Consider the following 17,557-nt stretch of genomic DNA (forward strand, 5'->3'; position numbering starts at 1 on the left):
GAAAAGACAGTCTCTTCCACAAGTAATGCTGGGAAAGCTAGACAGCTACATGAAAATCAGTGAAATTAGAACATTACCTCACACCATGTACAAAAATAAATGAAAAATACTTTAAAGACCTAAGTATAAGACATGACACTGAAAAACTCCTAGAAGAAAACATAGGAAAAATATTCTCTGACATAAATAGTAGCAAGATTTTCTTACACCAGTCTCCCAAGACAAAAGAAATAAAAGCAAAAATAAACAAATGGGACATGATCAAACTTAAAAGCCATTGCACAACAAAGAAAACCATCAACAAAACAAAAAATCAACCTTCAGAATGGGAGAAAATATTTGCATAGAATGCAACGGGCAAGGGGTTGATATCAGAAACACACAAACAGCCCTTACAATTAAGAAAATGATAAAGAAACATACATATCAAAAATTACCTTGGGCTTCCCTGGTGGCACAATGGTTGAGAGTCCGCCTGCCGATGCAGGGTACAAGAGTTCGTGCCCCAGTCCGGGAAGATCCCACATGCTGCAGAGTGGCTGGGCCTGTGAGCCATGGCCACTGATCCTGCACATCCAGAGCCTGTGCTCCACAACAGGAGAGACCACAACAGTGAGAGGCCCACGTACTGCAAAAAAAAAAAAAATTACCTTAAATGTAAATGGACTAAATGCTCCAACCAAGACACATAGACTGGCTGAATGGATACAAAAAAAAGACCCGAATAAATGCTGTCTACAAGAGACCCTCTTCAGATGTAGGGACACATACAGACTGAAAGTGAGGGGATAGAAAAAGATATTCCATGCAAATGGAAATCAAAAGAAAGCTGGAGTAGCAATTCTCATATCAAACAAAATAGACTTAAAAATAAAGACTAAAACAAGAGACAAAGAAGGACACTACATAATAATCAAGGAATCAATCCAAGAAGAAGATATAACAATGGTAAATATTTATGCACCCAACATAGGAGCACCTCAATACATAAGGCAAATGCTAACAGCCATAAAAGGGGAAATCGACAGTAACACAACACTAGTAGGGGACTTCAACACCCCACTTTCACCAATGGACAGATCATCCACAATGAAAATAAATAAGGAAACACAAGCTTTAAATGACACATTAGACAAGATAGACTTAATTGATATTTGTTGGACATTCCATCCCAAAACAACGGAATACACTTTCTTCTCAAGTGTTCATAGAACATTCTCCAGGATAGACCATATCTTGGGTCACAAATCAAGCCTTAGTAAATTTAAGAAAATTGAAATCATATCAAGTAACTTTTCCGACCACAACGTTATGAGACTAGATATCAATTACAGGAAAAAAACTGTAAAAAATACAAATACATGGAGGCTAAACAATACACTACTAAATAACCAAGAAATCAGTAAAGAAATCAAAGAGGAAATCAAGAAATATCTAGAAACAAATGAGAATGAAAACACGATGACCCAAAACCTATGGGATGCAGCAAAAGCAATTCTAAGAGGGAAGTTTATATCAACACAATCTTACTTCATGAAACAAGAAAAATCTCAAATAAACAACCCAACTTTACAGCTACAGCAATTAGAGAAAGAACAACAACAACAACAAAAAAAAAAAAAACGCAAAGTTAGCAGAAGGAAAGAAATCATAAAGATCAGAGCAGAAATAAATGAAAAAGAAATGAAGGAAACAATAGCAAAGATCAATAAAACTAAAAGCTGGTTCTTTGAGATGAAAAACAAATTGATAAACCATTAGCCAGACTCATCAAGAAAAAAAGGGAGAAGACTCAAATCAACAGAATTAGAAATGAAAAAGGAGAAGTAACAACGGACACTGCAGAAATACAAAGGATCATGAGAGATTACTACAAGCAATTATATGCCAATAAAATGAACAACCTGGAAGAAATGGACAAATTCCCAGAAAAGCACAACCTTCTGAGACTGAACCAGAAAGAAATAGGAAATATCAACAGACCAATCACAAGCACTGAAATTGAAACTTTGATTAAAAATCTTCCAACAGGGCTTCCCTAGTGGCGCAGTGGTTGAGAGTCTGCCTGCCGATGCAGGGACACGGGTTCATGCGCCAGTCCGGGAAGATCCCACATGCCACGGAGCGGCTAGGCCCATGAGCCATGGCCGCTGAGCCTGCAAGTCCAGAACCTGTGCTCTGCAACGGGAGAGGCTACAGCAGTGAGAGGCCTGCGTACCGCAAAAAAAAAAAAAAAAAAAAAAAAAAAATCTTCCAACAAACCAAAGCCCAGGACCAGATGGCTTCACAGGCGAATTCTGTAAAACATTTGGAGAAGAGCTAACATCTATCCTTCTCAAACTCTTCCAAAGTAAAGCAGAGGGAGGAACACTCCCAAACTCATTCTATAAGGTCACCATCACCCTGATACCAAAACCAAACAAAGATGTGACAAAAACAAAAGAAAACTACAGACCAATATCACTGATGTACATAGATGCAAAAATCCTCAATAAAATACAAGCAAACAGAATCCAACAGCACATTCAAAGGATCATACACCATGATCAAGTGGGGTTTATCCCAGGGATGCAAGGATTCTTAAATATACACAAATCAATTAATGTAATATACCATATTAACATATTGAAGGATAAAAACCATATGATCATCTCAATAGATGCAGAAGAAGCTTTTTACAAAATTCAACACCATTTATGTTAAAACCCTCCAGAAACTAGGCAAAGAGAGAACTTACCTCAACATAATAAAGGCCATATATGACAAACACACAGCCAACATCGTTCTCAGTGGTGAAAAACTGAAACCATTTCCACTAAGATCAGGAACAAGACAAGGTTGTCCACTCTCACCACTATTATTCAACATAGTTTTGGAAGTTTTAGCTAAACAATCAGAGAAGAAAAAGAAATAAAAGGAATACAAATCAGAAAAGAAGAAGTAAAGCTGTCATTGTTTGCAGATGACATGATACTATACATAGAGAATCCTAAACATACTACCAGAAAACTATTAGAGCTAATCAGTGAATTTGGTAGAGTAGCAGGATACAAAATTAATTCACAGAAATCTCTTGCATTCCTATACACGAATGATGAAAAATCTGAAAGAGAAATTGAGGAAACACTCCTATTTACCATTGCAACAAAAAGAATAAAATACCTAGGAATAAATCTACCTAAGGAGACAAAAGACCTGTATGCAGGAAACTGTAAGACACCGATGAAAGATATTAAAGATGATACAAATAGATGGAGAGATATACAATGTTCTTGGACTGAAAGAACCAGAATTGTGAAAATGACTATAGTACCCAATGCAGTCTACAGATTCAATGCAATCCTTATCAAACTACCAATGGCATTTTTCACAGAACTAGATCAAAAAGCTTCACAATTTGTATGGAAACACAAAAGACACCAAATAGCCAAAGCAATCTTGAGAAAGAAAAATGGAGCTGGAAGAATCAGGCTCCCTGACTACAGACTATACTACAAAGCAATAGTAATCAAGACAGTATGATACTGGCACAAAAACAGAAATATAGATCAATGGAACAGGATAGAAAGCCCAGAGATAAACCCACAGACATATGGTCACATTATCTTTGATAAAGGAGGCAAGAATATACAATGGAGAAAAGACAGCCTCTTCTGTAAGTGGAGCTGGGAAAACTGGACAGCTACATGTAAAAGAATGAAATTAGAACACTCCCTAACACACAAAAATAAACTCAAAATGGATTAAAGACCTAAATGTAAGACCAGACACTATAAAACTCCTAGAGGAAAACATAGGCAGAACACTCTATGATATAAATCACAGCAAGATCCTTTTTGACCCACCTCCTAGAGAAATGGAAATAAAAACAAAAATAAACAAAAATGGACTTAATGAAACATAAAAGCTTTTGCACAGCAAAAGAAACCATATACAAGAAGAAAAGACAACCCTCAGAGCGGGAGAAAATATTTGCAAATGAAGCAACTGAAAAAGGATTAATCTCCAAAATATACAAGCAGCTCATGCAGCTCAATATCAAAAAAACAAAAAACCCTATCCAAAAATGGGCAGAAGACCTAAATAGACATTTCTCCAAAGAACATATACAGATTCCCAACAAACACAGGAAAGGATGCTCAACATCACTAATCATTAGAGAAATGCAAATCAAAACTACAATGAGGTATCACCTCACACCGGTCAGAATGGCCATCATCAAAGCATCTACAAAGAATAAATGCTGGAGAGAGTGTGGAGAAAAGGGAACCCTCCTACATTGTTGGTGGGAATGTAAATTGATACTGTCACTATGGAGAACAGTATGGAGGTTCCTTAAAAAACTAAAATAGAACTACCATATGACCCAGCAATCCCACCACTGGGCATATACCCTGAGAAAACCATAATTCATAAAGAGTCATGTACCAGAGTGTTCATTACAGCACTATTTACAATAGCCAAGACATGGAAGCAACCTAAGTGTCCATCGACAGATGAATAGATAAAGAAGATGTGGCACATATATACAATGGAATATTACTCAGCCATAAAAAGAGAAGAAATTGAGTTATTTATAGTGAAGTGGAAGGACCTAGAGTCTGTCATACAGAGTGAAGTAAGTCAGAAAGAGAAAAACCAATACTGTATGCTATCACATATATATGGAATCTAAAAAAAACAAAAAAAAATGGTTCTGAAAACCTAGGGGCAGGGCAGGAATAAAGACGCAGACATGGAGAATGGACTTGAGGACACAGGGAGGAGGAGTGGTAAGCTGGGACAGAGTGAGAGAGTAACATTGACATATATACACTACCAAATGTAAAATACATAGCTAGTAGGAAGCAGCCGCATAGCACAGGGAAATCAGCTGCGGGCTGCGTGACCACCAAAAGGGGTGGGATAGGGAGGGTGGGAGGGAGACTCAAGAGGTAGGGGATATGGGGATATATGTATGCATATAGCTGATCCACTTTGTTATACAGTAGAAGCTAACACAACATTGTAAAGCAATCATACTCCAATAAAGGTGTTATAAAAAAATAATCCAAAACATGAAAAATCTATATATTCATGTAAGTGTTTATTAGCTTTCATTTAAACTAATAAAATTGAAAACCACTTAAATGTCCAGGATAAAGTATATTGTTTCACACTGAAAGATTTACAATCCTGATTATTATATATTAAGATTCAAAGGGAAGAAGAGAAAACCCTAAACATGGTTACAAGCATGCAAAAAATCCCACAGCCACTGGAGAGGGGGGTTGAAAATAAATATACCACAACGCTGTTAGTAGTCATATTAGAAGTAATATTTCCCCACTAATTTCAGAATATTTTTTAATGTGTTATTTGTTTAAAAAGGAAAAGGATGATGTCCCAAGCCCTGCTTTTATTCTCATGGGGAGCTGGAAATTTTGCACAGTTTATACTACTGCCTTACTTGTATTTGTTTGGGGTTTTTTTTTTTTTTTTTTGCTTTGTTTTGTTTCCCTACATAAAGCCATTTTCCTAAGACAATGCAGTATTTTAATGCTCTATCACTCTAGAATCTTATTTCACTCCTTCAGGAATACCATTTCAAGATTACTCTGATTACCCCTCAGTAAATGTGTCACCTCTTTATTCTGAGAGAACTCACCATGTGGCAACGCAACAGAGCAGTTTTGCAACTAAGCCAAAAACAAAATGAATAGCTGTGAAAGAAGATCCATATCTTTGCTTTGTCTCCTAATTCTGAGTTCTTATTTAACTATCCTGCACTTACCAAGTCATGGCATTCCATCAGAAGTAAACATTTTCTTTGAATTTGACTTTTACTATCATTTCTAAGTCCATTTTGCTTGTTTACGGGCTTATTATTATTATTTTAATTCCTCAGTTTGTCTACTACAGAAATTGCTGATGATCAAGATAATGGTAATAAAGATGCTCTGATTTAGAAGGGGTGGCCTTGGATTTTCTGCCACCTAACACATATCTCAGCTAACTGTTCCTAGGAAACATTAAGCATGGTAGAAATTTAACACATGTTCTTATACTCCACAGGTATATGAATATAGTGATATTGGGGAAAATAGTCCATTTTGAACTCAGTGAGACATAAACATAACTGAGATTAGCACTGGGTCCTTGACAAGGGTCTATTAATTACTATTGCCCTGTGAGTACTTTTTGCGGTTGTTGTTCCCCTTCCCCAGGCTGCTCTGATTTATGAACAGCTTTTCATATTCACAAAGTGGTTCATGAATCACTCTCGTCCAACAGAAATGAATAAAAATGAGCCCATTTACACAACATTTGGTATGTAGCTAATTACCTGAAAATGACGGCTTGGGATTGCACTGAGAAGAGTGTCATTAACATTCAGCCCAAAGAGTACAAAACAGCAGGAGAAAAGAAAGTAGAATCAAAAAATAAAAATATAAGAGGAGCAAAAAGAATGCTATTTATTCAGTGTAGATTTTTGTTAAAGCATCACCAAAGAATACCTTCTGATGTCACCCAACAGAGGAATGATCAAGCAAAAAGCAGCAAATGAAATGGTTAAATACAATGTAATTTCAACTTTATTAAACAATATACTTAGAAGAAAGGAAGTTAATAATCAGATTGTGGTGATGAGATTATGGATCATTTATTCTATCTGTAATTTTCTGTATTTCTCAGGTGTTTTACTATGACCCTGCATTAATCTTACAATGCACTTGTATTAGTAATCTTACATGTATATATGTATTTAGAAGCATATAGTTTAAAAATAATAATAGCTATAGTTAATTGAGAGACTATTATGTACCAAACACTGTAACTTGTATGTGCATATAATAACCCTCTTCTTCTTGCCTGTTCTACCCTGTATCCACCTGCAGAATACCTCTGTTCATGGAATACAACAAACTTAAGTTAAGGCATCCAAAAACCAACCAGACACACCAATCAAATAAGTGTAAGATTGAACTCTCTCCCTCCTGAGTGATTGTCATGTTTTCTTGATAATGTAAAACATTTCTCTAATGTGAGATATTTGTGTTTCTAGAAAAATGGCAAAGCTAGTAGTCCCAAATGAGAGATAAGCATATCCTCCCTGGTTATTTCTTTAAACCAGTAGACAATGGCTCTATCTTCTATCTTCTGCTACCTGACAGTACTAAAAAACAAACAACAAAACAAAACAAAAATTATGACAGCAGGAAGGTGCAGTTGGATTTTTTTAGCTGTTGTAACCTCCATGCTTATAGTATTACCTGATTCCTAATAAGTCCTCTATCATGTTTCTTTGGTTTTTTTGCGGTACGCGGGGCTCTCACTGCTGTGGCCTCTCCCGTTGCGGAGCACAGGCTCTGGACGCGCAGGCCCAGCGACCACGACCCATGGGCCCAGCCGCTCCGCAGCACACGGGATCCTCCTGGACCGGGGCACGAACCTGCGCCCCCCACATCGGCAGGCAGACTCCCAACCACTGCGCCACCAGGGAAGCCCCTATCATGTTTATACTCATTATTGAGTTGCTAAAGGATGTCCTAAATTATTGATAACTAAATGAACACCAAAAACTTATAGTAAGGGCAACTCTTAGTTGTTAAATCTGTTTTACTGCTTGTGGGAGAAATTTTACTGAACCAGTTGTTCTCTGCTTAGATTTATCTGGCCTGAATATAATAACTGGAAAGATAATAAACCTTAGCTCCTGAGTCTAGCATATCTGAATTTGAACCTCATTTACAGACTATATAAACTTGGAAACTTTTTCTAGCCTCATCAGATGTCAGTTTCCTTATCTTTGAAATGGGCATAAAAATGGCATCAACATAATAAAGCTTTTGTAAATAATAAATTAAATAATACATGTATGGTAGTCAGACTAATGGCCCTCTAAAGATGTCCACGTCTTAATTCTCAGGATCTGTAAATATGTTTCCTTAGGTGTCAACAGGGACTGTGCAGATGAGATTAATGTAAGGATTTTGAAATGAGATTATCCTGGATTATCTGGGGTGGGCCCAGTGTAATCACAAGGCTTCTTATACAAGGAAGGCAGGAGGGTCAGAGGGTGAGGAGATGTGAGGACAGAAGCAGACATTGGAATGATGGAGAAAGATAGAGGAAGGGGGCATGAGCCAAGGAATGCAAAGCAGCCTCTAGAAGCTGGAAAAGGCAAGGAAATAGATTCTCCCGTAGAGCCTCCAAAAGGAACACAGCCCTATTGAAACCTTGATTTTAGAACTTCAGACCTCCAGGACAGTAAGAGAATAAATGTGTTGCTTTAAGCCACTAAATTTGTGGTAACTTGTTACAAGAGCAATAGGTAACCAGTACAGTAAATATGGTGCTTAGCACTGTGCCCGTCATATAGGATTCTAACATAATATTAGCTAAGATCATTCTGCCCCTTAAGATCTAGGTAAGAGTAGCTTAAACACACAACCCATTATTTGTGGGAGTCCAACACCTTCCCCAGGGTTGCTGAGGCTTCCCAAAGGGCTTCATGGTTTGGCCGTCTCTGGCTTTGAAGTTCAGGTTTTGCTGAATTGGTTTAATTTATAGACTACTGTTCCATGAATGCTGTCACGATATGGAATTCAGCCACTTTACAAGAATAAAAATAAAACATTTGCATAAGCATTTACTGGGGTGGGACTGCTGGGGAGAGAACATGGTTTAGGTAAATAAAGAAAAATATATTATAAGAGCAATGTAAAAATCTTAAAATTGAATACCATCCTTCAAAATGTTTTGCTACTCCATCATTTTTCTTCCCCATACCTAATTCCTCTTAAATCTCACAGCATTTTATCTCCTTTTGTCTCTTTATCATTTATGTCTCATGCTCTCAAGATTTCACCTTCTAATACTAAGGTATTTTCCTAAACATAGTAGCTTACCTAAAATAAAATTTGGTGCCAACTGTGAAGATAATACATATTCTTTTCACCACTCAGTAAGTGTTAGCTAAGGAAAAAAATCTATATACTCATTGGTCATGACTTAGGCTAACCCATCCTTCATCTTTCATTGGTTTCTTTGGATGATGTCTCTAACATGGATTAAGGGTACAGCCTAGAGGCCAAAGGAAGCCATGGGACATTCTTCAAACAAACTTAAAGTGATACTGATGTCAATCTTATACTGCTACTCACTATCAATCTCACCAATCTTAGGAGTGTGATTAGGATATAGCATTTTCAGGCTTTTTTCCTCTCTCCTTTCTCATATTCTTTTTATATAGATTCTATTAAATTGTACAGCTATGCTCTACAGAGATCACATTAAAAATTAGAACTCATCCCTATAATATTGAAGATTATAGGAAAATCTCAACCATACCTACATAATTCATTCATTTAAGTCCCCATTCTTATTTGCAAAATGCACACTCCATATGTATATATGTGTGCGTGCGTGCGTGTGTGTGTATGTGTGTGTGTGTTTGTGTTTGTAGCTAGGTTTTAAGCTACTTAAGGGCCAGGACTTCCTGGATGTGTCTTATCAGCAATGAGAGTCATGCTACCCTTAGACATCAAATACACATGAGTTGTGATTACAGTGACTCAGGGTCAGTGACCATGCAGCATACACCTTAATACAAAAATACTACAGCGACATGATTTCTGTTTATTCCAAAGTATCATGGGACCATAGTTTCTAACTAACAGCCTATTACAGTGTTCTGACCTAACCTTCAAAATGTCAATAAATTGGATGATAATGTAAGGTATTCTAAATGTCTTTGAAAGAAGACATGACTGTTACACTGTCATGAATCCGTACCTCTGGGAAGTCTGAGTTCAGAAAAACAGTCAGTTAATACTTTTGCCTTTTGCTGGTTCTACTCTATTATACTTTCATTTGCTCTCAGCCAATAATCATATTTTCACACACAGAATGAATGACTGGAGTGTAAACAGTTAAAAACAAAATTCAAAAAAATGCTTCAGTCTCGAAGCCCTCAACCTATCCAGTTTTGTGATCTTTGGCACCTTTGACTCCATAGAAGTTTTTGAATATCAGGCTGCTTTAGCCATGATGTGAGAACATTTCCATGAAGATGTGTTAATTAGCTGTAGAGGTGACTAACCACTGCTGAGCAATTGCATTAGGCAAGGCAAACAAATGGAATACAGAAAGCAGTCATTCTTCGAGATGTTCATTGTTGCTTCACACCCAGAAGACAAGAGCTGGACAGCACTCTGCCCAGGGACATCTCTCTTTTTCTTGATGCACCTGGGAATTCTTGCTGAGTAATTTTTCTCACAAAGAGCTCAAGATACTCAACTCACTCATACATATTACAAAATCTAGAAATGCCAAACTCTTAAATTAGCAGAGACTGACATTCTGTTGCATAAATTTCTATGGGCCACATCATGAATTTATAAGTACCTACTTGTAGAGGGGTCCCTGTCTGAGTGAGTCTCAATGATCCCTCTTTTCTTAGATAAGAGACCCTTTCAGGTCCCTGGTGACCATATTTGTATGTGTGTAGCTTTCCTTCCAGCCCTTAATAAATAATTTGGGGAGTGTTAGCACCTAATCCAAGTTGAGCCAATGAAATCCTCTTGAGGATTCAAAATTTGGAAAAGATAGATCCCAAGAAGGAAGTTGTTTCACTAATGTCAGTGCTCTACAGAGAAAGTCAGGCACTTCCTGCAGCTCAAGTCCCAAGTTTCCCCTCTTTCTGTGTTGTGATGACTCAACTCTCTTTGGCATCTTAATGGGATTTGGGGCAGGAGAAGTGAACTCACACAGGCGATCATTGTTGAAAAATCATCAGGTCATGGGCAAGCTTCTGGTGTGATGTGTAGTTTCCCAAGGTGATATAAATTAAATTTCTCATATTTATTGATTGCCGAATAGATCAATCATGATAGATAGCAATAGTCAATTCAGTTATGCTTTCCAAAAGCTGTTTTTTTTACCACTCACAACTGTAGTACCCAAATACCTGAGACACGTTATTCATTTTACAATGTTTTGTTGACTTTTCAAATTGCATTGTAAAAACTCCAGAGCCTTATACTGTGTGAATCAGTGATTCAGCATGTCCTGCTTTTCATATGATGTGGTTAACTAACCAGATGACATGTGTCTAAAAATGATGTCAATTAAATGAGGAAAGCTGACCAGTGGAGCTCAAATGATGTTATCAAGTATCCCAAAAGCTCTTTAACAATTCCACACATATCTTATTTCAATTTTATTTTTAAATATTATATTTATTTTTAAACTATAAGCATGTACACTGTAATGTGTCCTATGCCACATTTTTTTTTTTTTTTTTTTTTTTTTTTTTTTTTTTTTTGCGGTACTCGGGCCTCTCACTGTTGTGGCCTCTCCCACTGCGGAGCACAGGCTCCGGATGCGCAGGCTCAGCGGCCATGGCTCACGGGCCCAGCCACTCTGTGGCATGTGGGATCCTCCCAGGCCGGGGCACGAACCTGCGTCCCCTGCATCGGCAGGCGGACTCTCAACCACTGCGCCACCAGGGAAGCCCGCCACATTTTTTTTTAACATCTTTATTGGAGTATAATTGCTTTACAATGGTGTGTTAGTTTCTGCTTTATAACGAAGTGAATCAGCTATATGCATACGTATATCCCCATATCTGCTCCCTCTTACGTCTCCTCCCACCCTCCCTATCCCACCCCTCTAGGTGGTCACAAAGCACCGAGCTGATCTCCCTGTGTTATGTGGCTGCTTCCCACTAGCTATCTATTTTACATTTGGTAGTGTATATGTGTTCATGCCACTCTTTCACTTCATCCCAGCTTACCCTTCCCCCTCCCCGTGTCCTCAAGTCCATTCTCTATGTCTACATATTTATTCCTGTCCTGACCCTAGGTTCTTCAGAACCTTTTTTTTTTTTTAAGATTCCATATATATGTGTTAGCATACAGTATTTGTTTTTCTCTTTCTGACGAGGTAGAAGGACCTAGAGCCTACGCCACATTTTAATGCATTCAAGACCATGATAATATTAACTTGTGCTGCCAGGTTAGCTTATGCGGAGCATGGAACACCAAGTAAAGCTTCCTTTTAATCCACTGCTAAGTACCTACTAGAGACCAACCACCTATTAATGTATCTGAACCATCTGCAAAGGTGCCATTGATAATAGCATCAGTTACAAAGCAGACTGGTAATATTCCCCCCTAATTCAGGGTAGCCCATGCCTGGTCATATAAGATTTTAGAAGCAAGTGTTTCCATGTTTGTTAGGATTTTCTCAATGCCATACAAATAACATATAACACAAAAATAATTGGTGCTGAGGGAGATTTAAGACCATAATTCTCATCATAATTCCTGCTTTCAAATGTGTGTGCTCATTAAAATGGATGTCAACATTTGAACTTATATGGCAAGTCTATATTAACAACATATGTCTTTCACTTATTTCATTTGTATTTTATATGTTGAGGTTCTCTATAAGATTTCATTTTATTACAGTTTTCCTCAGAGGAAAAATGTTTGAAAGCACCATTTTAGCAGTGTTTTTCAATCATAGCACTACTGACATTTTGGAACAGATAATTCTTAATTGTTGGGTGCTGTCCCAGGCACTGTAGGATGTTTAGCAGCATCCCTGGCCTCCACCCACTAGATGCCCAGTATCCACCCTCCACCCCCAGCCTGACGATCAAAACTGTCTCCAGATATTGTCAAATGTCCCCTGTTGGTAAAAATTATCCCTGGTTGAAAAGAATTGGCTACTTCATAAGATCATAAGGATGGCCACACTTCAGTAATTCCTAGAGAATATTCACATCTTCACAATTTTTTATTCATAAGCAGCTATTAAACAAAGAATATAGTAGAGAGATGATTTTTTAAGCATTTTAAAATATTTATTGTGTTGTTTTATTGAGTGTGTTTGAAACACTTTGCAGACCATAAAAAGAATGTGGTGGAATTATAATCCTTTTATGTCCTAAATTCTGGAATACAGCCAGTCTTCAAAGTTTTTGTAAAACATTTAAAAAAAATTTTAATTAAACTTTAAAATTCCTTTTGCTCTTGCCTAATGCTCAAATCAATCTGATTAATTGACCAGCATCCTGTCTAAGAAAGGGTTCAAAGAGAATCTTCACTTTTATCTTTCATAAAGAAAGCCATAGAGAAATTGGGAAGGTCTAGGGTTATTCTTAGTAATGTTTTTAGGAAGAAGGTGCCTGTCAGGTTAACACAAATGACCAAAACAATAACTTTCCTTGACAGCCTCAAAAAACAAAGGTATGAAAAGAATTTTGTCAAATTTACATACACTGTTGATGAGGATGTAAACTGGCTCAACCTCTATGAACAGCAATGTGGCAAAATTTTAAATGCATATACCTTTTTTCTATCAACAATTCCCTTTCTAGAAATAGCCAGTCAACGTAGTCAGATATTGTAGAGTGTACCAGTATATTCAGAGCATCTTTATTTGTAAAAGTAAAAGATATGAAATGACATAAATGCCCCCTACACGGTGATTAGGAAAATAAATTATGGCATTTCCATACAACTCAATACTCTGTAGTAAATTTTTTTTTACAAATAGCTTATTATTTACTAATATAGAACCAAATCCAAGATGCACTGTCAATGAAAACAAGCTAGGTTCAGAACAGGGTATGCGGTAGTCTTCTTAAGAAGTTCACCCATAAGAAGATATAGCTGGGCTTCTGTTTGCATTCAGAGTATGTATGGAAATTTTCCAATGTTGTAGCTCCTGGGGCTTAAGGTAGAAAGGAAGCTTATTATTAAATTTGAATTTTGAATTTTTTGAATTGTGATTATACATTACTTTGTGAAAAGGGACCGTGTAAATAGTTTTTTTAAGAAAAGTATTTTGTCAATTCCAGCGTGATATCAAATGTTTGTATGAGTGGACGAGCCATATGAATTTAAGTTACTCTCAGACACCACAGTCCAGAAAACCAGTCCAGGCACGAGAAAACAGAGGGATAGTGGAAACCCAGGTAGGATATATAGAGTCAGGATCCTTGGGTTTGCATAGATACATAAGCTAAACTGGAGTTGGTAAATATGGTGTAAACACTGATCCTAGGATAATATTTCTTTACTGGTTATATGCTATCTACTGAATATAGGTAGACCAGGGTCTCAGAGGTCAATCTGACAAAACTCCCTAATAGTGGGGAGTGTGAGGCATCAAAAGCCATGAAGGATGAATTTTGTTGTTGTTGTTGCTTTTGTTGTTTTATCATTAGGTTGTAGCAGGAGAGGAAGGTGGGCTTTGACACATAACATAGATGTTCTCCTCCTCATAAAGCCAGACTTGCTGCAGATACCGGCAAAGACATTGCTAGGAGGCTAGTAAATAAAGGAAGGGCCTGGGATAATAATAGCTATAATAATAGCTATTATTTGTGGGACACTTACTAAGTATGAAGCACTGGGCTCAGGGCTTTGCATATATTATCTCTTTTAATCCTCACAGCCATCCTATGCAGTCAGTGTTTTGATTGATAAGGGGACTGAAACTCCTGGAGATAAATTAACTAGCTCAACCTCACACCACTAGTGAGCAGCAAAGAAAGACTCAAATTCAATCTACCTGCTTTCAAAAATTTTAATCACAAAATTTTGATGCCAACTGGTAGGCATGATTCAGGGCTGGGAAGCCTGGAAATGAAAGTCGTCGTCATTATGATGTTGTCTTTTCTCTCTCTCACCCTGACAGGATCACAACCACAGCTGCATGTATGATGGATCTACGAAGATACCCTCTGGATGAACAAAACTGCACCCTGGAGATTGAAAGTTGTGAGTTACTTGGACAGGGGAACAAAAAAGAGAGATGTTTGCTTGACCCAATTAAATTCCACCTTGTACTGAGTAATTGATACCGGGATATTTTTAGCTACAATACCCTGCCAACTTTTCAAAGGGTTCACAGTAGCACTTTCCTCTGTATTGGAGGCTTAAGGTTCATTTCAATGCAATTATCTTTTTGAACCATTAAGGAAAGTCCACTTATTTTAGCTGGACAATTTATAAACTCATGCCTTCTCCTTCTCAGAATCAAATTTCTCCTAAGACCTTCCAATACCCAAGCTGCGTTAATAAGAGAGCAAAAATATTTCAATGTGAAAAGACTTTGTGAGATTGTTTTTGGCTCTATAGTATGTCCGCCTGAAGGACTGTAAATTGTTGTCTTTTAGAAAAACGCTATGGTAAAGTCTTGTGTGCAATTGTTTTTCTTCATGGGAAGAACAAGATGATAAATGGTATTCATGAGGCTTGTGGTTTAGCTTTGTCCTCTTGAGCTGTTTTTTCATTGATTGCTTTCTTAACAATTAGAATATTTTAGTCACTAAGTTTTAATCTGATTGATTATCTTGGTTTCATTGTTTCTCAGCCATCAATATGCAGACATTTGATCCCATTTATTGTGAATACCAGGCCAAGGCTATTTCCTGGTTTTCAGGGGCACAGAAAATGCAATAGGTAATTAAGAGCATTGCAATACCACTTAATGTAATGTGAGAATAGACAGATACTTACTTAGATCATTTAAAATGCTTTCCAGATCTAAACATCAAAATGGTAAAGAAAAATGAGGAAACTCCAGGTGATCCTCTAATATTATTAAACAATAAATGTATTCCCCATTGTCTGATTATTAAGTAATTACATTCATTTTCTAGTTTTACTGAATACAGACATAGAAATAGATAAAGATGCTTATGTAGATATATAGATTCAGACCTAGACATTAATCTAGTACCACTAGAACCTGGAATTCATAATATTCATGAGCTATTCTTTAAGTAATATTCTAATTTTAAAATGTATTATATAAATAGGTTGGCTGAAAGTTATTAATATATGAAAGTATTAATGGTGACTTTTGGTTTAAATGCCAGTGACAACCAAATTCAAACTATAGGAATGAAATATAAACCCAGTCATTTATTACTGGTTAATAATATTTTATAAATAAGACAGAACTTCATCTAAGCAAGTAAATCATTAGCCTTTGAAACTGACATGGAAAGAGAAGGATGCTTATTCATATAAGTTACCTTTTACCCTTGACCTGTCTTCCACTGATTCTGATTTTTTACCTTTGCTTATGCCAGAAGGATATGACAGTCTGTCAAAATTCCAAGATCTTATGTTTACATCATTCACTTGAAGAATGAATTTTGATGAGTACTTGAATTGATTCTGTGCATAAATTACAAGTGCTAAAATTATCAACATTTTCTCCCAAAATGCATATTTTATTTTATAATGCATAGTCTTCCTATTATTATAGGTTTACATTTTTCTTTAAAAAGGCAATTTTCTTTATTCATATTAGAAAATAGATGACTTTTAGGTCCATTTATCATATCATACAATGACCAAAACTATAAATGAGGCAGAATTAAACATAACTTTTGCGGAGCAGGGATGAGGGGTGACAAAACAATCAGAGAGTCCAAAGTCATCATAAGATATGGTGTCAGGCAATAAGTAGTGACCCAGGCATATGATAATCATTGAGGCAATTCAGTAAGATGCAATCAGTTATCTGGGCAGATGGATGAGGCATGGTAACTGGGACCCTAAGATCAGTTAATATATAGGACTGTAGGCAGACAGTGACCATCATAAAGTGATCCAACAGTAGATCACTGAACTCTAGTCCCTAAAGATGTTTACCTAAAGCAAAGCAGAAACTCAGGCCTGCAAGAATTTGTGTAATGAGGAGTGTATGAAGACAGGAACTTGGGGGAAAGGGAAAAAACAGGGAACTGGCTTCTATTTGCCAGACAAAAGCTAGGCATTAATATAACACCTCTGTAACAGAAGTCTTTCTAACAACATTTGAGAGAGAATGTATCTGAGGCTCAGAGAAGTAAAATAACTTACCCAGGGCAACAAGGCAAGGATAGTGGTAAAGTGAGGATCCAAGCCCAGGTAATATATTCTCTATAATAGAATCCTGTAATCAACTGCTGAGCAAGGAAGCAGAACGTCAGTGATTAGAAGTATAACACCAATCAGAACAACTCCCAGCTAGATTGAGGATGCTGAATCTACCAAAGACTGGTCTATATTTCCTAAAATTATCCCCGATAAAGGTTAGAGTCGATCCCAGAAGCTGAAGCAGAATTTAGCTCTTAGGGCAAGGGTCAAATGATTGCAACTGTGGATAAAGGGTAGTCTGTGGATGCAGGAAACCAAGTAGTCCTGATTCCATTGACGTTACCAAAAAAAAAAAATTTTAAGCCTCAAATGACAACATTGCTTAGCTCTAATACTTTCCTTAAGATGTATCCCTTCTTAACAATAGATAAACCAATGTAAAGAGATCTTAAATCTTAAGGGTAATAACTTCAAATGACAAAGTAACATATGGCAATTATATGGAGTCCAAATGAGCTTTGCTTATTCCTGCCTAAGTACATAATCGATATGCTGCTAAGTGTTAATAAATACTGAATCTGTTATCCATCTATTTTTTAACTCTTCAAGAAAAAACATGTGTTACATTATTTGCTGAAACAGATCTCCCTGAATTGCCATTTTATGAAGACAATAACTGAGCTTTA

The 17,557-nt window shown here is 36.9% G+C and overlaps 1 protein-coding gene across 1 annotated transcript in view; it reads left to right on the forward strand.

The window, feature by feature from the left end:
• Positions 1 to 17,557, forward strand: part of GABRB1 (gamma-aminobutyric acid type A receptor subunit beta1) — a gene marked incomplete at both ends in the record, with an annotated part of 393,861 nt that overhangs the window by 290,377 nt on the left and 85,927 nt on the right. The window contains one exon of the mRNA XM_079696490.1: positions 14,695 to 14,777. Coding sequence (XP_079552616.1) covers positions 14,695 to 14,777 — 83 coding nt within the window. The remainder of the gene's footprint in view (positions 1 to 14,694; positions 14,778 to 17,557) is intronic.

The sequence above is a fragment of the Hyperoodon ampullatus genome (genome assembly GCF_949752795.1).
Source record: "Hyperoodon ampullatus genome assembly, chromosome: 1".
Taxonomy (NCBI): domain Eukaryota; kingdom Metazoa; phylum Chordata; class Mammalia; order Artiodactyla; family Ziphiidae; genus Hyperoodon; species Hyperoodon ampullatus.